The sequence below is a fragment of the Carassius auratus genome, linkage group LG44F (genome assembly GCF_003368295.1).
Source record: "Carassius auratus strain Wakin linkage group LG44F, ASM336829v1, whole genome shotgun sequence".
NCBI lineage: Eukaryota > Metazoa > Chordata > Actinopteri > Cypriniformes > Cyprinidae > Carassius > Carassius auratus.
In genome coordinates, this window is record NC_039298.1 from 3,336,766 (window position 1) to 3,357,745 (window position 20,980).

Consider the following 20,980-nt stretch of genomic DNA (forward strand, 5'->3'; position numbering starts at 1 on the left):
GAAGAAAAAAGTCCCCAATCAACAGTGTTCTCTATCTATCTGATACATAACTGATTCTGTGACTCTGGGTTGTATATTTTTATAGTTTTACACCTCATTTCCTTCTCTTTACAACTCAAAGATAATTTTAAAATTCCGGTCCGATTTTCACCAAATTTGTCTCAGATCATTTTCAGACCATACTGGCAAAAAGATTTTGTATTGATAGGTATTTATTTAATGCGTAAATTAATTTGCTGGTAGATGCCAAATTGTATCAAATTGAGGCTGTATCTCTGCAAAGCTTTGACTCATTCATATCAAACTTTATATGTGTCATTGTCACTGCACATTGACCACACCACATCAGTTTTGCTGTGCTTGGCCCCTTAGTTGCTGCTTGCAGTTACATTTTTAAGTATTATTTTTATATTTTCAGTTTCAATTGAAATAAATGTACGCCATATAATATGTGCACTATTCCTTGCATGTGTTGTAATGGAATATAATGCACTACTGTATATGTAATTGCTATATTATTACTTTTTCTATTTTTATTTTTTGCATTGCTTTTCAGTTATGGTCATAATTCACTGTTGTTGAAGTGCTGTATAAAGATTCACTCATGTTCCATAGAAAAATAGAGGTTTGGAACAACATGAGTCAGAATTTTCATTTTTGGGTAAACTATCCCTTCAAATAATCTCCATAACTTGATTGTGCTGAATCCATACTGCTGATTTCTGAAGTGTCATGTCTATTGTTAGTGCTGCTGGTTTTCCGTTTTGAGGATCCTAAACTGTTCTGATATTGTTTCTACCACTTTAAATACAATTGTTACAGCTGTGAGGAGAGCCGTGCTCTGGGGAAGGATGAAAATGCAACTGTAATTAAACATCTGAATAGCATTTACTCACCCATGCTCTTTGGATTTAGATACTTTTGTTCCATCAAGCAGAACTAGAAGTGATTGAAAAAAATGATATTTCCAAACAGAATTTTTGCAATGCAACGCCTCTTATGGGAGAAATAGCTGTGACAATGTACCGTGCCATAGAAAATTCAGAATCCTAAATAACTCATTAACCTATTTCACCTTCAGTATGTACTGTGTTATTGTGCAAATCTATTCATTGTCAGAGAGTGCTTTAACTTCCTCCAGATGGCCTGACTGCAGTTGATGCAAGTTGATTATTCCCATAACTTGCTGGTCCTGATTTGCAATATGCATGAATTCATATTTATGTTAATGACCATCGAGTCCATAAGCTCTGCGGTTAAATATGTGCAGGATTCCATGGAAAAGTGTAAAAGTTCAGCACATTTTAATGAGCATTCATCCCAGCATTCACTCTGCTCATTACTGATTCTGACATGCTTCGGTCAAGGTAATATTCAACATACTGGCTCATGGTGCATTTAAACCTCAAAGTGGTGCAGAATTCAGCTCAGCATTTGAAGTGATCAGGTAATCCTATGGAACCGAGGAGACTCATCTATTCATCTACCAAATCCATCAGTTCTGGTGTACCTCAAGGTTCTGTTTTGGGCACTCTCCTCTTTACTATGCTATGGTATGCATATGCTACCAATTGGTCAAATAATCAAACTCTATGGGTTTATCATCGACTGTTACATAGATGCAAATTTATTTTAGCACATATCCCACCTCAGTGTTTCCTACACTTGCATTAACAATTAACAAGAGCTTTGGCTGGAGGCAAATTACCTTAAATTTAACTCTGATAAAACTGAGGTAATTCTGTTTGGCACTAAAGCTGTTGTATCTAGGCTGTCTGGTCAACTGATGGATCTGGACGGTGATGGGATTATTCCCTACACTAAAGTTTACAATTTTGGTGTTCTCATCGATTCCACTCTTTCGTTTAATGATCACATTGGTACAGTAGTAAAGACAGCTTTTTTCACCTATGTAATATCTCTCATTTTTGATGCTCTCTCAGTCACCAGGATACTGATACTGTTACACAAGCCTCTGTCACATCTCAACCAAATTACTGTACTTCACTTCTTTATGGCCTATCAGTGAATAATATCAAATGACTACAATATGTTAAAACTCTGCAGCTCGCTTGATTACCCACACAAGAAAGAGCGATCACATTACCCCAATCCTCTATATCCTTAATTAGCTTTTAGTTTCCTTGTGCATACACTATAATATATGAATTCTCACTTATAAAGCTCTACATAACCTTGGTCCTACATATTTATCTGACTTACTTCTGCCTTATGTTCCTGCCCGCCTGTTACAATCTGGTGAGGGATTGTTAGTCATCCCAATATTTCGTCTAGTGAACATGGGAGCTAGGGATTTCAGTGCTTTGGCTCCCAGATTGTGGAATGCTCTTCCCCAAAACATCCGTTAAGCATTCTCCCTTCTCTCCTTCAAAAACCTCTTAAAACACATTTTTTTACTCTGAGTATTACTCTTCAGTTCTCAGTCTGTAATTTGTACCCTGTTATGGATGTTTATCTACATTCTCTGAGTTCCTCTATTCTAACTTTGTACAGTAAGTGGTCTCTGTATATTACTCTCAGCTCTTGATATATATTCTGTCTTCTGGTATTGACGTTTATTTGTTTATTTTCCTTAAACCTGACATGTAAAGTGACCTTGGGTTTTGGAAAGGTTCTATATAAATAAAAAGTATTATAAGTATTATTAACTGGTGCTGAGTGATTAATGTTTCTCTTCTATTAAAATGAAGCATCTCACCATGTGAGCTTGTAAGAGACATGTCAAGGTTAAGATTCAATCTAGTACTCCATGTCTCCAATCTTCAACATGTGCGTCTGTCTTCACAGACTCTCAGCAGGGCTTGATAGTCTGTCACATTAATGCATAGGATCCTGGAATTTCATCAACAATTTTATTAACACATTTTTTTATAATCAATTAATTTTCATCATTATGTGTTTTTATTTGATCTAATCTCAAAATTCAAATCATCGACAACATAAATGTAATATTACAACTTAAATTTGCTGAGAGAAAGATGTTAATCAAAATGTGTTGTGAATAGATTTTGCTGTAATTACAATGCAATATCCTAAACATAAGAATAAGTCTCTCAATCAGGATAATTCAAAACATAGTAAATGAAAAGTCAGTCAGTATTTAAAGGTATAGAATTCAATTATGAATATGCACAGAAACACTGAGATAATACATTTTTGCAGTTTGCAGTTATTACCTGCCATTATATATATTTATATATATATCCACACGGGAAATGTGTACACATATATCCGATTTTCCCATCTCATAATTTTTCTTTTATGGTGTTTTCACTTGAACTCTTTTGAATTCATATTTTAAAAGTGCAACCAAGATCAGACGTACAGTACCTCAAACTATTGAAATGGCAGGTTATAAATTTAAATCAGTGTGTCTGTGCATATTCGTAATTGTAGCATGCAAATAATTGTAATTAAATGGTAATTACAGTGCAATTACTATATTATATATAGTGCATTATATTCAGTTACAACACACACAAGGAACATAGTGCACACATTACATGGACTACATTTATGCTGTTTTTATGCTTATTTTTGTTTTTGTTGTCACAATTGTGTGCTTGGGATTGGATCCGCAGGTGGGTGGGACTTTGACACCACAGCTCCCAAAGCAGTGAGTTTCCAAGATGGTGATTCAATGTGATTGCTAGAGAAGAAGGACTCCTAAGTTTTCTCTCATCAACAAAAAAAAGTTCAACTGGAGCCTCAGCGAATTGCATCAGGACTCTCTTTCAAACAGGAAAGATGTGCAAAAATCAAACAGTCTCATGAACTAATACAAAAAGTATCATCTACACCTTTTTTAATTCAAAGGTGTTAGAATTAAAAAAAAAATTGTTTCCTTTAGACCGTAGAATATCAAATAATGCTATACCTTCATGCTTGTATTCTTTACTCTGCTTCAACTTTAACCATCTTGCTAAATCAAACTGTTTGTGTGTGTGTGTGCTCCTTGATACTCTGTTCTAGCTGTATATAAGCTACATGATAAATGCAGCAGATTAATTTGACTCTGGGGTGTTTTATTAACCACATCACAATAATTTATTATGCCTATTGTTATATAACATTACCGCAGCTGCAGCTATCTGCACTGATGCACTTATCTTTAAATATGTCTCACTTAGGCTAAATAAATGCTGATACATTGTCAAGGTACTGTACATTTTAGCGGTTCCCTGTGAATCAAACCCACGACCTTGATGTTAATGAAGCCATGTGCTACTGTTTGAGCAACAGGAACAAGGTTGACTCTTAAAATATCACCACTGTGCCCATGATCAAGACTAACCTCTAGCTTTTCCAAAGGGACTGAAGCTCTAATAAGTTAAGTGTAAGCCTTTATAGCATCAGCCTAATTAGTATGGTATGTACTTAGTAGTAGGCCTAAGGTTTCAAACCCAGAGTAGTTTAAGTAAAAATAAAAAAATAAAAAGAAAGAAAAATTAACTGCGTTCCTGAAACTGGTTTTTGTCACATCTGGACTTTCTTCGGGAAACACACCGATATCACTGATCACACTCCAAAACACTCATACAGTATATGTTCAGAACAACCTGTCCTCCAACCAATATGCTCGTATAGGTCGTTTGTCCAAATCCCTGAAATACGACCCATAAGAGCGTATCCTACAATTGCGCACCTATCTGCAAAATGTCGTTTTCATATTAATGTTTTGTATTCTTTTATTTGCACTCAGGTTTGTGTTTCGTGTAGCTCAGTTAGTAGATTATTGTGTTATACCTTGATATGTAATCATGCTATCATGGATTTGACCCCAGGGAACGGACGTGCATGAAAATGTATATGCTCAATAAATCATAATTTAGCATGATTTCTGTGAGGGTTAGGTTTAGGGGTGGGGTCAGGTGTGGTCATTCGAACGAATAAGCAACCTAGTAAAATATGTAGGAAATACCTTGAGATCAGTGTAAAACGCCTACATGTTGCATTTATATAAACATGCGTTTTGATTGGTAATGACGTGATACGTCATTTCATGACGACAGATGCAACGCGATACTGTCATTATTTTTACGCCCACTAGAGGGCGCTTAACTTTGAAACGTAAATATAGGTCGTAATAAGGTGCTTGCACAAACGACCTATATGGTCATTTTTTGTTGGAGGACAGGCTCTTTTTGATGTAGTATAAAGGCAGTGATTGCAGCTCACCCAGTCAGTCAACCAGTGCTGTAGAGAGGTGTGAACTGTAATCACATTCTCCAGAGAAACCAACGGGTCATATGAAACATTTTACAAACTGTCTATTTCACTACACTCTCACTTTATATAATCGAATGCAGGGGTTTGCTGCCTGCTGAGGCTCTGGTCTCACAGGAGCTGTTGCACTGTCAGGTACTACTGTATATTAAGATTCGAAGACTGAGCAGAGAATATAATGAACCCCAAAATCCAATGCAGATGAAAAAGACAAAAGTGAGTTAAAGATTTCAAAATATCACAATTTTGACTAAATAAACACACAGAATACACAAACAATATCTTGAACCCAAATATTGATAAAACATTGTATACCCAGGTATCAGATTCTCAACCCAGATAGATAAATCAATAGATAGATAGATTACTTGCTATAAATCAATTTACTCTTATTTGAGTTTGCATGTCCTTAAATGTCATGGTAATGAGTATTCTGTAGTCAAGATTAGGGCTGCATGATAGATCAAAATTATTGAAATATTGCACATTTGCATATCGTAATATGCATATCGCAATGGTTTGCGATAAATTAGTGATTTAATTCTTCAAAGAATTTTCAGTCTATGTGGTAGGTATAGCATCTGGCATGTGGATGTTAGTTGGGATATGCACGTGCATGCTCTGACGCAAGACAATCAACAAGCCGCGATGCTTTCATAGCGAGCTAATCTGATAATAGATAAAGGGGTCGCACACCGGACGAGAAGCACCGTGCCGATCTAATCACCAAACAGGCAAATGTTTACTTCGCATCAATGAGTTGGAAGTACAGTATTTGACAAAAAAGAATGAACAATGTGAGTATCGTGGCAGGATTTTAAAGAGCGTCCTGAACCGCCATGGTCAATCACCTCATAGAATGACTTCAAAAACGATGACACCAAAAACGAAGAAGCACTTCAAAGATGTTGCAGTATTTTGGTTGTAAAAATCATGATGCCATGCAGACTGAAGTTATAAAAACAAGTAAATCTTGAGTGGCAACACAAAAGGCAAACACTACAAATTTTAGAGTCTCCTCAAAGTGAAGCACAACAATTTGCATCAGCTATGCTCGGCAGAAAAACCCATTTGTTTTATGGAACAGTAAAACATGGCTGTTCACGTTCAGGAGTTCTTGTGATGCTTTTTTTTCCCTGAAATAATGTGAAACATATGTTGGTTATATAAATATATTTTAATTCAATTTAAATAGATTTTAGAAAAAGAAATATCGTACCACATATCGAATATCACATTATTTAGCATGCTATCGGATATCTAACCTAATTTTTCTGCTATATCGCACAGCCCTAGTCAAGATGTATTCCTTTACAAAAGTTAGGGTTAGGGTTAGACCCATCCTTACAGAGCATGTAACACAGCTTCTCATCCAGACCCTTGTCATTTCTAGGCTGGACTACTGTAATGCTTTTTGGCTAGACTTCCAACGTGTGCAGTCAGATTTCTTTAAATGATTCAGAATGCAGCAGCTCACCTTGTTTTCAATGTCCCCAAGAGTCACGCCTCTTCTCTCCTTCTGCAATGGCCTTCCTACCTTCCTACCTCCGCTCTCTCCTACGCATCTACATCCCTTCCAGAAGCCAGCAGTGGGTTAATGAGCGGCAGCTCGTGGTCCCATCACAGAAAGGCACAAAATCTTTCTCAAGGACATTTTCTTTCACTGAACCCTGTTGGTAAAGTGACCTACCGAACTCCATCTGGACAACCAAATCCCTTACAATCTTCAAGAAATCAAAAAAAAAAAAAGAAAAAAAAAAAAAAAAAAAAAGAAAACATTCTATGTCTTCACTTTTTCTGTTCTCTTATAATCCTTTATCCCTTCCTGTCCTAGCTTTTACTATTTTGAACGATGACTCAAACCTTGTGTAATGGGCACATTATCATGTTTTTTACTCGCTTTGGATAAAAGTACATTTACTACATTTTGGAGTCCGAGTCTGCACAGTAGTGACCGTAAGGGGGAGCCGCGGTGTCAAAGTCCCACCCACCTGCAGATCCAATCCCAGGAACACAATCGTGACGACACAAAACGAACACTTGAACATACATCAGGATGATAAGAACTACCTAAAATGATGGAAACCATCTTTGTGAAAAATATGTTTTAAGTGTAATGTGATTAAGTTTGGCTTACGTCTCATTGGTTTACACGGAGAAGGTGGGATTTATGACCAATACCTGGAAATTCAGGACGTGTGAGGCACACTTGTAGCAGGGGCATCACTAGACCCTTTTTACTGGGTCATAAGCCCCATGGAAATATCACTGTGCCCAAGTAAAATATTACCTATAAATCCTTGTCTGTTAAACTGAGATTTCCGTACACCACCCTAGCAATAATTTTCTCTGAGCCACAGTCCTGCTGAATTTTGCTCCAAGTTTGATAAAAACTCACCTTCCTAGTAACCCTTAGACCTTAGACTTCTTCGAGATGCATCAGCGCTGCACAGAACGATCGATGCGTGACATCAAAGTACAGCAAGAGTAATTCAAAAGCTTAAAGAGTCTCCAATCTCTCTCATGGTACTTTGATGTCATACGCTGATCGGTCTGCGCAGTGCGGACGCATCTCAAACAAGTCTTTTGATAAGCTTGTTAACGTGTGCTTGATTAGGGTTGGAGATGAACTCTGCAGGACTGTGGGTCTTCCGGACCAATGTTTCAGCTCTAGTGAAGACTATTTACATCAATTTATATCCCAAAAACACTATCAAAAAATAAAAGGGTTTTAAAGGGTTCATATGATGGAGCTAAAAAGAACATTATTTTGTGTATTTGGTGTAATGAAATGTGTTTATGCGGTTTAAGGTAAAAAAAAAAAAACCACATTATTTTTTCCCCCGCCTTTCTAAATCGCATAGATTTTTGCAAAGAAGCATTGTTCTGAAAAGCGAAAAGCGAATACCTCAAGCATGTGATGGAAATGTTATGCCCCTTACCATACTGTTATGCTGCATGTGTCCTGGTGCGACGAGACAAAACCAATTAAAACCCATTACAAAACAAATATTGTCTTTTTATGCATTGTGTTGCATATCACGCAGCATAAACATAAAACCATGTCTGCATGGTGATCGGAGAAACAACAAGGACTGGATCCTCAATTCCAGTCCTCGCGACTCCCTGCTAAACACATTTTGTATGTCTCTCTTTGTTAACACTTGATTCAGATAATCAGCTCATTAAAAGTGAGCTCTGTGCATGAACTGTGTTCCAATTGACATGGACACTACACAGCATTCATTGCTCCATACTCCCGGAGCAGGGGAAATCTGTTGAAGTTTGCTTCACTTCTGAACATTCATTCATGCATTTGTGCTGCGCAACGTCTTCACAAGTGACATCATATACCTCTGTAAATAAATACAATTTAAATTCACGTCTTGCACACTTCAATGCACTTTGAATGGAACACATACATTCGCTTCGAACTGGAATCATGGCAGAATATCCTGTGATGCTACTTCGCAGGGCACTTATGTTTGAATAGAACAAACATCTGAAGCGATAAGAGAAACATACAAATGTTCAGAGCAGGGGGGCGCGAGGACTGGAAGTGAGAACCGCTGCTCTACACTGCTCAAAACTCACATTTGAATAGTCAGTGGCAATTTTTTTTTTTAAATATTAAAACTTACTTAGAGATTGTGAGTCAGAATCTAGGCTGTCCTTGTAAAATTTGAATTGCCCCACTTTATAGAAACACAGACAGCATTATAGGCTACTCTCACAGGAAATAGTGCACTGGATTTATTTAATACATGCCTTTCACAATTTGAGTTGAATTACTGAAATAAACGAACTTTTCCACAACATTCTAATTTACTGAGATGCACCTTTAATGATCTACGACAACTTAAACCCTGCATTCCAAATAAATCTGCCTCTGAAGGGCACTTCAGAGTGAGAACAATCATGGCCGCCATATTGAAGTGCTCAAACCGGCCACTTAAAAGGGCCCTTTGGAATGAAGGCTACAACTGATGGACACTTAGCTCCCATAATTCTTAATACAGGTTTAATTGTGCAATGATAACCCCTTCTCGATTGGCTCAAGAAGATGCAGAAGTGTCTTCCAAGTATTTTAGGTCCCCTACAGCCTTAGGGCATAGGGATGCCTTCGGAATGAAATGCAGTGATTGAGAGATAACTAATTAATTATTGCATTACTAATCTTTTGTTAGACATGACATATAAAACAATATATATATATTCGCAAACTGATCATCAACCACAGTTTTCAGGTGCCATCTCTATTTTTTTAGCTCAACTTTTGCAGAATTGAATGCACAGGATTATGGGTAATCATAGGCAGCAAAATAACCATCTATGCTGCCTTCAAAAATCAGTATTATGAGGGTATGTCAATAGTCAGTACGTGACACAATCAGTGGATTCAGACATGCCTTGTTGTCTTCCCACCTCCATATGCTGCTTGTGGAGGCAGGACAGCTTTTTGGAACGTAGACAAGGGAAGCATACTTTCGGCTTCACTCCAGCAAATGAAGGATGCATTCCGACAATGCATTTGAAGGAGTTTTCAAAATTGCAGATACTTTGTAGTTCCGCTGTAATGCTTTTGTCTCTTATCAGCCACACTCAGTTGAGCTCACAGCTTTCTCACCTAACGAGCGGATGATCTAAATCAGGTGTGGGGTGCCAGGACCAGAACTGAGAACCACTGGTCCAAAACATGATGAAGTGACAGAAAGCACAGAACTTCTGATTTTCAAAAAACAGCTCCTGGCTGCAGGCAAAATCACACACTTCTGTTTTAATTCCTGAGAGAAAACACAGACACTAACTTTAAACATAAAAATAAAAAATAAAAAACTCACTCCAGGCAAATCCACCCCCCATTCCACTTCCACTTTGCACTGCAGGCGTAGTCTGGAACACGGTCAACACGGACAACAAGAGAGAAAAGTCTCTGTGCTGTTAAGCTCTTTCCACCTTTAATTTGCTATGCAGAAGTAAGCTTTATTCTGTGACTGTGTGAGACGTCTGATTCATTCAGAAAAATAGGATATAAAACAAACCTGCCTCATCTAATCATTTTTAATAGTACAAAAGCTGTCACTAGGGTGATAGATACATAAAAGATATATATTAGTAACCTAGATCTATATTTTAATATCTTTTGAAGGGGTTCTACCCCACAGCTATTGTACCTTGTTGTAGCTGTAATGTGCGAAACTTCTGGTGTCATCAGCTTCCAGTTTTATTTGCTGAATAAAAACAGTCCAATATGATGCATGCTCGAAATACTGTATGTGGAGTTAATTATCTTTTTCACTGACATTTAGAACACTTGCAAATTAACTGACATTCATAGAGTCAGAACATACAGTATACAATGACTTTAAGTGTGTTTTTATTTTGGAGTTTGAAACTTTTGCAACCCACACAGGTAACAGATATTCAAGGCATCTTTGCGTAGGAAAGAAAATCTTGGGGGGCAAACTTTTAAACCTGAGTTTTCATGAAATCATGAGTTTCAACAGAGAAGTGAACTTTTTTATTGGTATAAAATTACTGTAATTCCAATATGACATGAATGCACCATTAGATGCTCTTTCCCCTGCAAACCTTAACTTTCTCTCTTATTCACAGGCAGTATAGTTTAGCACTGGGGAATCACATGACATCCTCGGAGCAGACAGCAGATGCCATGCAGACGGGTCTAATGACAACAGTCAGAGGAAATGCCTTGAGGAAGATGTGAATCTCTGCATTCCCATCCATGGTGCAGCACAGATACAACTGAACCACCCACCCAGCCAAGTCGTCTTTGTTTAGCATCATTGAGAAGATTCATGAACCGAAGCTGGGGAATAAAGGCTGAGGCTGTGTAATTAAAGATGATTTGGGATCCACACTGGATCTAAATTGATTAAGTGATTCTAGTCAACTGTGCGGGTGAATCAGTGTTGATTGTAGAAGTAATTAAATTGGAATATTAATGGGATTTGCAGGAACCCATTTTTAATTCCAGACTATTTCAGGCACGATTTCTCCAAATATGCGGTCTTATTTTGAGATAATCTGCAAAGATCAGGCTAATGTCAACCTTGAAATGATATTGTGCTTAGCGGCATTTAACACAAACATGCCTCCGGTGGCATTTTTCGTGTTTCAAGAGCTGTGAAAGAAGCACGGTTTCTGTGAACCGTTTAAAAGCAGAAACCAGTTGTCAGACAACAAAATGTCAGAAGCTGTTTTCCTCTCCTTTTTAATCGCTAAATCATTCTCAACCACCGTGTTTGTACCTGGATCAGCAGATCATTTTAAAGTGCAACAAAGAAGCCCTAAGCCATCAACAGAAGGAAAAAGACAGCATACTATAAACTGACCTGCCTGAAAAGCTTTCAGCAGATCTGCTTTTAACTAGAAATCCTTCCAGGTGCATTATCTAGGCTGCCGGCAGACAAAAGCCATGTTTCAGACTTGGTGAGCTGCCTACCTAAACAACATAAAATGCACCCATGACACTCAGAAATAGGCTCATTTCAGATTTCAAGCAGCTTGATAACAGAAGTCAGGATCAGGGTTTAGCCTGTGCTGGTAGATCCTGTAACTTCACCACTCTAAAAACAAAAGCATCGTTCTCTATTGATGGACATTCAATGGATTCTGAATTGTTTACAAGCCGCAGAGCTTGTGCAGAGAATCTAGTGGTGGAACGGTGGTATACAAAAAGAAAGTGCTGCCGCTTGTTCCCTGTGTCCTTTAATTGCAAATACTCAATTAGCGATTTCATAGTTCAAGCTAGATATTTGCATAATTGGTGTGAAAGGCTATAAAAGACAGCTGGGAAGTCATTTGAGAAGTAGCTTTAGTGTCATGGCTGAACTGTTTAGTGAGAGCACAGAATGACTTCTCAGTCGGTATCACTTTCTTTACCATGATTTCGGTGATGACACATACATTTAAGAGATTCATAAAAGGAGGTGTTGTCACCATATATGGCTCAATGGAGGCGTTTCTGAATCCAAATGACTATGAATGAGCTCGGTGCTTAAGAACATGTGGGATTTATCGATAATGATTACTTTCTGGTGCTTACGAAAGGGCTGCGTGCGCTTGTTTAATAAATACAGATTTTTTTTTGTACTTGCACACATTTTCAATTTCATTCCTTGGACAAAATACAGAATATTTTCTAAGCACTGTTGAAAAATGAAGGTCCTGGACTTTTGCCTTCATTTTTCAATTCCAGTACAATTAAACAGGTTCACAGCCTGACAACCTTTCCTCATTCTGCAAATAACTTCTTATTCTCTAGTTTTTTTAAGAAATGATTCTCTTTGTAATGCAGGAATGCTACCTCTACAACTTATTTTTCCACAGACATTCTTTTCTGTAATGTCTAACTTTTTAATGAACCCCAAAGTCTTCATCTGGTTCAGATGTGACTGAGTGGGGTTGGGTCTAAACTCCATGAGAAGAACCAAGGACCCTGTTATAATTTAACATACTGAAGCCGTCTCAAGAACCCAAACAGTGAAGAAGGTTCTATGTAAGACGTTAAGAAAAGGATAATGAAGAGAGTTCTTTGATAAATAGAGCGGGTGTTATATATAGTTCTATTTGAACTTGAACTTGAGTACAACTGTGTTTGTATATATATATATATATATATATATATATATATATATATATATATATATATATATATATATATATATATATATATATGTACAGTGGTGGCCAAAATTATTAGAACACTAGTATTTTCACCAGCTAAAAAAAGATTTCTATGTTTTGCTGGAGTGTGTCAGTTGTAAATATCAGTTTACATTAACAAACATTCTTTTTGCCATCAATTGTAATATTCCAGCGTGATTTCGTCGGACAGCAGCCAGTGCTCCTCACAGAGATCTGATCTCATCATCATCGTCTGTCTGAGATTACATGAAGAAACAGATGAAACTGAGACAGACTCAGTACAGAAGAACTGTGACAATGTCTCCAAGATGCTTGAAGAAGTCTTCCTGCAAAGCTACAGTAGGCTACTGTGAAAAGTTTTAGGCACTTGAGTAAAAATGCTAAGATTTTCTTTATCAATTAACTTCTATTAAATAAATCAAATCAACATCTGGCGTGAGCATCCTTTGTGAGCAGCTTTTGCCCTCTGTTTTCAAGCCGAGAGAGAGAGAGAGAGAGAGAGAGAGAGAGAGAGAGAGAGAGAGAGAGAGAGGGAAAGAGAGAGAGAGAGGGGGTGTTATATATATATATATATATCCGTATATTCCTTAAAGTCTTCGACTGAATGCTCGCGCTGACAACTCCAGGTGTTTCATAGCGCGCGAATGCGACCTGCGTTTAAGCGTCGGTTGCCTCAACGATCTCTACAGCAGCTGACCGATGGTTTCTGGTGACCAGCCACCGGGGGACGCCATAGCCCTTCCTCTGCTCGTGGGGTAGAGCTCGCGGAGTTGAGAGGGCTTTGATAGTTTGCCGTGACGTCAGCGGGCAGATCTGGGGTCCGCGCTGCGCGTCTCTGGATGAAACTCAGTGGCGCAGCAGCAGGATATTTACCACCACACTCGCTCACAGCGTCTCACCTGCCTTCACCTGCTGGACTTTAAACGCTGCTATGCATCTGTGTGCTGTTCTGCTGTTCCTCCTCGCAAGGGTCTGTGCGGAGAGTCTGGAGGGGCCAACAGGTAAGACACGAGTGTTTGACAGACTTTGATTACACGGAGCCGTACGGTCCACATCAGTCCACACACACACTCACACACACACAACCTGTCCCGGGAATCACAGAAGAGCCAAATCAGATTTAGGATGAATCTGAATAAATGAGGTGGAAAGTTGAAATAAGTTTTCATAGACATTTCATGGAGATTTAATCAGTGATCGTTTGAGATTCAAGTGTTGTTGTTTTTTTTATATTATGGATCTTAATCTCTCTTGTTCAGATAATCACGTGAGGACTGATGTTAAATTATGACAGATGTGTGTACGGGTAAATCAATGTTTCGGTGGCTTTAGAAGTTCAAATATCAGCTTGGCTGTTTGGATATGAAGCTATATTTCAGAAATGCTCAACCCATCAGTCAATATATAAATGGTTAATAAAAGATTTTTAACAATTTAAAGGGAAAAGTTAATCCAGAATGTAAATTGTTATCATTTATAATCTAGTCGCCTCATGTTGTTCCAAAACCTGATCAACTTTCTTCTGTGGAACGCAAAAGGAGATGTCAGGCGGTTTCAGAGACTCAGTCACTATTCATTTTCATTGAAGAGATACAAATTGCAGTGAAAGTGAATGGTGACTGAGACTGTCAGCCACTAACATTCTGCCTAACATCTTCTTTGTTACTCAGAGGAAGAAAGAAAGAAAGAAAGAAGGCATTGAACAACATGATCATGAAGAAAGAAGAAGAAGAACAAATACAATATTTATTTGTAACTATTTTAGGAAATTATAAGTTGATTAGTCAGCTAATCAAAAAAGTAATAAAAATGAAATTTATGGGGATTATAAAATATTAATCGATATATTCTTTGTTGAAACAGTTTTGTCCATGTTGTGGTTTGAACTTGACTCGCAGTTAGATGATCCATCCTCTATTTACTGTTCATGTATTCATGGCTGTTATAGATCCAATCTAATATTTCATTTCAGTTGAGAATCAGTGAGTAAAAGAATATGAAGAGGGATGTCCTGAGGATCAGCTTCTGTCAGACTTAACATTTTCTGCTTGTTTCAAGTCTCCTGCTTTCACTTTCATGCCATCAGATATCATTGCTGTAGCTGCTCTGGCTTTGCTTGTCAGGTCGTGTTGGTTTGAGCAAGCATTTTTGAGCTCCTGCATCGGTTTCAACGCTGTACCCAGCAAATAAATGTGTGACTGTTAAACTGCAAAAAATCAGTCCATCCATTGATTCTTCAAAACGCTTGTCCTATGCGGGATCATGAGGAACTGTTCTGAAATGATTTTGTTTCTGTCTCAATTCAGACACTGTGTTTAAAAAAAAAAAAAAAAAAAAAAAAAAAATATATATATATATATATATATATATATATATATATATATATATATATAGATATAGATATATATGTTGCAACATTTTAGCTTACATGACGAAATAAATGTTTTAAGTGCATACTGTGCAGTTTTAGTTGTTTACTATCTACATAGTTCTGTTCTGTCTATTTGGTGGCATTTACATTTTGTCAGAGTATATGTTGGGCTATTAACTGATGGATTTCGGGAAGCGTACTGCATGTTTTGTGATGTTTAAGTCGATTTTCCTGTGTCTTTGAAGCATCCTTCATACTGTCAGATTACAGCATCACACACAGTGGGGTGTGTGTGGGAGGTAATGAGACCTGAGTGCAAGTTCACTTCACTGACACACTGACAGCGCGTGTGTGTGTGTGCGCGCGATTGGGGGCGAGGAAGGTTACAGAGGGTCTCTCAATGCAGTAATCCAAATTAAAGTGAGTGGGCATCTCACAAAATGTGTTCAAGGACACAGAATGGTTGCTCACTAGGCACTGCCAGGTTTTAAAGGAATAGTTCACCCCCGAAATGGCAATTCTGTCGTTGATATCAATCAATAATTCAATCAGTCAGACACATAAAACTAGTCAATATGACTCTGTATTCCAAGTCTTATTAAGCCATTCAAAATGATCAATTATTCAATGATAATTTTCCACACCATTATAACTCTGAAATCTCATCCTTCATTCCACATATTCAGAGACACGTGTCTTTTTGCATTGGTTTTCCATTGGCGTTTGGTGTCTTTGACATCGAAACTGGCGTGTTCTACTTTTAAAATGGGATGTGGATGAGATTTTAGAGATTCACCAGAGAGAAGACTTTCTATAAACAACAACTTGGCTTGTTCCTCATCATGCTGACTTGGAAAACATCAAACGAGTCGTCTTCAGAACGTTACCCCTTAAATTCAGTGGGAAAAAAAACAACAGGAAAGCAGCTTGGAATGACACGAATGGGGTTTGAGCTAGTACATCATTTTAGATTTATTTCTTCTTTTCTTTTTGGGTGAAGTGTTCTTTTAATAACTGAGCACGCTGTGAGTTCTTCCCTACCAAGCTCACTCACGTATTTCTGCTTTGTGATGTAATACCAACTATTGCTCTTTCTTTCACTGTCTTTTGACAGTTACAGTAGAAAACCACACAATTGGCCTTTAATTTATCAAACGAGTAAAGTAGTTCTCTGCCGTATACTGTTGTGTTTGGCAACTTATAAGAAGGAAATGCTTTCAGCTTTCCATTTGATGTTGATCACTGCTGCATCATTAAACTTCCATCTACTGATTAAGGCATAGCAATAAAAGGAAGGCTTTGTCTTAATAAATAGATGAATAAATTACTGTATTGTAAATGTTATGTTTGTTACCTGATTTTATTGAAAAATTTGATTGCGATTGGTGATTTCTGCAGTTAGAAATGTGCATAATGACCAATAAAATGCAATTGACTAGTGCTAGTTTTACTCTACACTCTTTTCTTCCCAAATAAACACATTTATTAACTCTTTACAATACGGTCCAACTAGTTAATGCGTTATCACACATTAACGATGAGCAAAACATTTGTTACAGTAATAAGTAATCTTTGGTAAGGTAAAAATACATCATAGTTTATGTTAGCTCAGGCCCGTTCAGTAATATTAACAGATATGTTTTTAAATAAAGTATTAATAAATGTCGAAATTAACATTTATTAAGTATGTTTCATTGTTGGTTCATGTTAACTAATCTACTTGTCTAATACTGATGGAACCATACTCTATTTGCACATTTAGCTGCAATGGGAGAAAGCATTTTAACATAAAAAAATTACACAAATCAGCTTTAATCCCAGAGAACATACAAAACCGGGTTATAGTTTTTTTGCATGACACTGAGTTGTATTCAAAGTATCAGGAGACATTAGAGCGAGAGAGTGATACTGTAGGTAGAAAAACGATAGAAGACTGAATTGAACTAGAAGAGTGTCCTGAAATCCCAGCAGCCCACCAGAGTCAGCAGAAAAGAGCAAGAGTAGGTGGTTGATATTATAAAGGAGGGCAGCAGAGGGCAACCGCTGGGCTAGTCATTCTCTCAAATGCTTTCACACTGTACAGTGTCCATACTGTCTTCAGAGGCTTTGAAGACATCACGCTCACATTTTATGTAGTTTGTTGCTCACATTCTATAATTCGAATGACTGTGCTGAAATATAGTCTTCGTTCGGACAGTGTTGTCAATATTTGGTGTATCTACATCAGTTAACATAAATATAGCAATTAAGTAAAATATTTACAAAATACAAAATATAAGTTACAAAATATTTCAATTTCAAATGCTGTTCTTTTGCACTTTCTAGTCATCAAATAATCCTGAAAAAAAAATGTTGAGCAGCTCAACTGTTTTCAGCAATGATAATAATCCGAAAAATATTTCTTGAGCAGCAAATCGCCATATTAGAGTTATTTCTGAAGGATCATGTGACACTGAAGACTGGAAGTAATGATGCTGAAAATTTGCTTTTGCATCACAGGAATAAATTATATTGTAAAATAAATTAATAATTTCATTAATAGTAATACCATTTCACACAATTTTTGATGTTTATTACTAGAGATGTTCCGATACCCTTTTTCTCTTCCCGATACCGATTTCGATACCTGTGCTCAGGGTATCGGCCGATACCGAGTACTGATCCGATACTTGGGTGTGTATCTGTATATACAGCTGTATATACTACTAGCTCTGTGTTAATTGCTAGAATTATTTTATGGTGTGCTTCAGACTGATCCCTTAATAAAACATGAACAAATACATAGTGAACTACTGTTTTTATTACAGTATTTTTATTATCTGACATGAATTTGACAGTAATATTATTTATTTTCTTAAGCGAAAAAGAACTTCAAATGCAGCCAAAAATCTAACACTGCAAACTAAAAAAAGGTATTTTAGTTTTACAATATAACTGTATAAAAAACTGCAACAAATAAGTCTAGGAATATAAAAAAAAATATATATTAATCAGATAATCTCTTTACAATGAAACAAGTAAAAAACAAGCAACCGTCGAGGCATAATTATTATTATTAATAGAGACATATTATTATTACTACATAGAGACATAGCTAAATCTACTGTAGGCTCCAACAGTAGCATAATATATTGCCAATTTACTCATGTTAAACCAAACATTTATTTTAATGGGCTGCCATGAAGATCTTTGAGTGTCTTTGTTTATGATATGACAGTTATCTCAAATGAAATGGTAAATTCTCATGAAGTGACGGGTTATGTGTTCGTGTCCTCACATAGTGACACACGGCAGAGACTACAAAACAGTGAGCTCCCGCGCATCTGCGCCCGTCACCCACAGAGATGTAGCAATTGCAGGAGTAATATTTAAGTAGTATTTCGCAGTTTAATATTCACCGACACTAGTATATATTCGGCTACTGTCTGGAGCCCTGCGCTTTGACTAACACGGAAGCGACTGAAAGCACTTGCGGGGACCGAATATACTCGGGAGTCTGTAATTACCGGTACTACAGAGACTTACTGCTAACCACTGATCTATAATATAGAAGCGGCTTCACTGTTTGTTGGCAGTCTAGAACGCGATGAGCGATCCAATCATAGATCAGTGCTGCTAACACGTCTTCATTTCTTCGCTGCTCTAAACGGGTTGCTTGTGGCAACACAGCACAACTTCCTGTGTTTGCAATAAATTCTGAGCAGCGAAGAAGAACAGCGGTGCAGCGGTTAGGCAAAGCTGGCGGTCATAACGAAGTCTTGTTTAAGAAAATGGTATCGGATCGGTATATGGGTTCATGTACTCGCCGATGCCGATGCCGATGCCAGAATTTGTTGTGGTATCGGAGATATTTCCAATACTAGTATCGGAATCGGAACAACTCTATTTATTACTTGTTCACGTAAATGCAGCCTTGGTGAGTAGAAAAAGACTCCTTCATAGTCTTTATCGTTCATCATTAAAACAAAAAACAGTCCCATGCTTTTAAACAGCAGTGTATGTACAGGTGCATCTCAAAACATTTGAATATCATGGAACATTTATAAGTTTTTTGGTAATTTAATTCAAAACAAATTGCACACAAACTCAATTATTTTTAATAATTTTAATAAGTATCTCAGAAAATTAGAATATTTCCTCAATCAAAGATCAATCAAAAAAAGATTTACTAAACAGAAATGTTCAAGATTTCCAAAGCAGGTTTAATTATGCACTCAATACTTGGATGGGGCTCCTTTTGCATGAATTACTGCTTCAAAGTGGTGTGGCATGGAGGCCACTGAATCCAGCTTCAGTCCTCTCCTTGTGAAGCTTTCTCAAGTTCTTGAATCAGCTTTTCCTGACAGTCTTCCCAAGGCTGTTGTCATCCCTGTTGCATGTGCACCTTTTCTTACCACACTTTTTCCTTCAACTCAACTTTCTGTGAATATACTTTGATACAGCACTCTGTCTTTTGGACAACTGTCAAGTCAGTAGTGGTTGCATGTTCTAAATTAGCCCAAGAGGTACCCAGTATTTATACTCAAAATTAATCAAACTAATCAAGCTCAAAATGGAATATTTAAATTTTTTGAGGTACTGAATTCTTAATTTTAAGTCGTAACCATCAGAATTAAAACAAAAAACTTGAAATATTTCAGTTTGTGTGCAATGAATCTGCAATAGAGAGATTTTTGTTTTAATTTTAATTACAAAAAATAAAGACCTTTTCCATGATATTCAACTTTTTTGAGATGTCCCTTTATATGTGAATAATTAAATTTCATGTTTTCCTAGTCTCTTATTCTCAGTAAAACTGCACATATATATATATATATATATATATATATATATATAAATCAGTGTTTACATTGTTCTAATAAAATATCTTTAAACATGCATTTTCTGAGGCTCAGAACATAAGAGAAACGTTTGTTTTTTAATTCATTCATAGCATCAAAAGATCGTCTTCACATGTGCAGTCTGTGCATCTCCTTCCTGTCCTGCATCTAAACAGACAGCCTTGAGGCATCTCACACCACTGCATCCCTGCACTGCGCTCAGCTGCAGGACATCGTGGGTTAGCATGCAAGGCCTGTCAGCTCTGACCTACAGGTGCTGTCACTGCATTGTTTCCTCTGCCTCTCCCAGAAGCCATTACGGGACAGATGGTGTTGCGCCAGCGGGGCACCCGCCCCTCAGCCTCATTCCTTCCTCACAACTCCATCACCAGGGCAACACATTTTTTCATGCAAAGGGAGCCTTTAATATCTCCAATTTTATTTTCTCTTAGCATACAGATGTTAAGAATGGAGGCGTCTGCAAATGGGGACAAAAGAAGAAAAGACTGACTGTAGTGAACTCAGAATAGGTTGATTAACACTAAGCTGTAAAAACAGTGATGTGATTTACTGATTATTGCAGAATGCAGTTCATGAACCATCCCGCTTCATTTGCAATATGAACATGAAAGACACCTAGAATCATGCGGATGGTGGACAAAAGGTATCTTACTTCAACAGACCAAGGATCTTTGCTTGGCACCCTGAAAAAGGATTACTGGACTTAAGCCTGTAAGTAATCACATAGAAAACACTAAAAAAAAACACCTTAGCAACTGTATACCAGTGCCCTAGCAACCACCCAAAAACCATAGCAAAGCACTACAACACTCAAAACACCTTCAGCTTCGTAACAGAGTCATAGCAACCA

At 37.3% G+C, this 20,980-nt stretch overlaps 1 protein-coding gene across 5 annotated transcripts in view; it reads left to right on the forward strand.

Moving 5' to 3' along the window:
* Nucleotides 1-13,545: 13,545 nt before the first annotated feature.
* The window catches only part of ptprua (protein tyrosine phosphatase receptor type Ua), a 235,975-nt gene continuing 228,540 nt past the window's right edge, over nt 13,546-20,980 (forward strand). For 2 of the 5 annotated variants that reach the window (XM_026241054.1, XM_026241057.1), the window contains exon 1: nt 13,546-13,919. In XM_026241054.1, coding sequence (XP_026096839.1) covers nt 13,850-13,919 — 70 coding nt within the window. In that variant the 5' untranslated portion in view covers nt 13,546-13,849. The remainder of the gene's footprint in view (nt 13,920-20,980) is intronic. The other 3 variants (XM_026241053.1, XM_026241056.1, XM_026241055.1) reach the window with 3 other exon arrangements.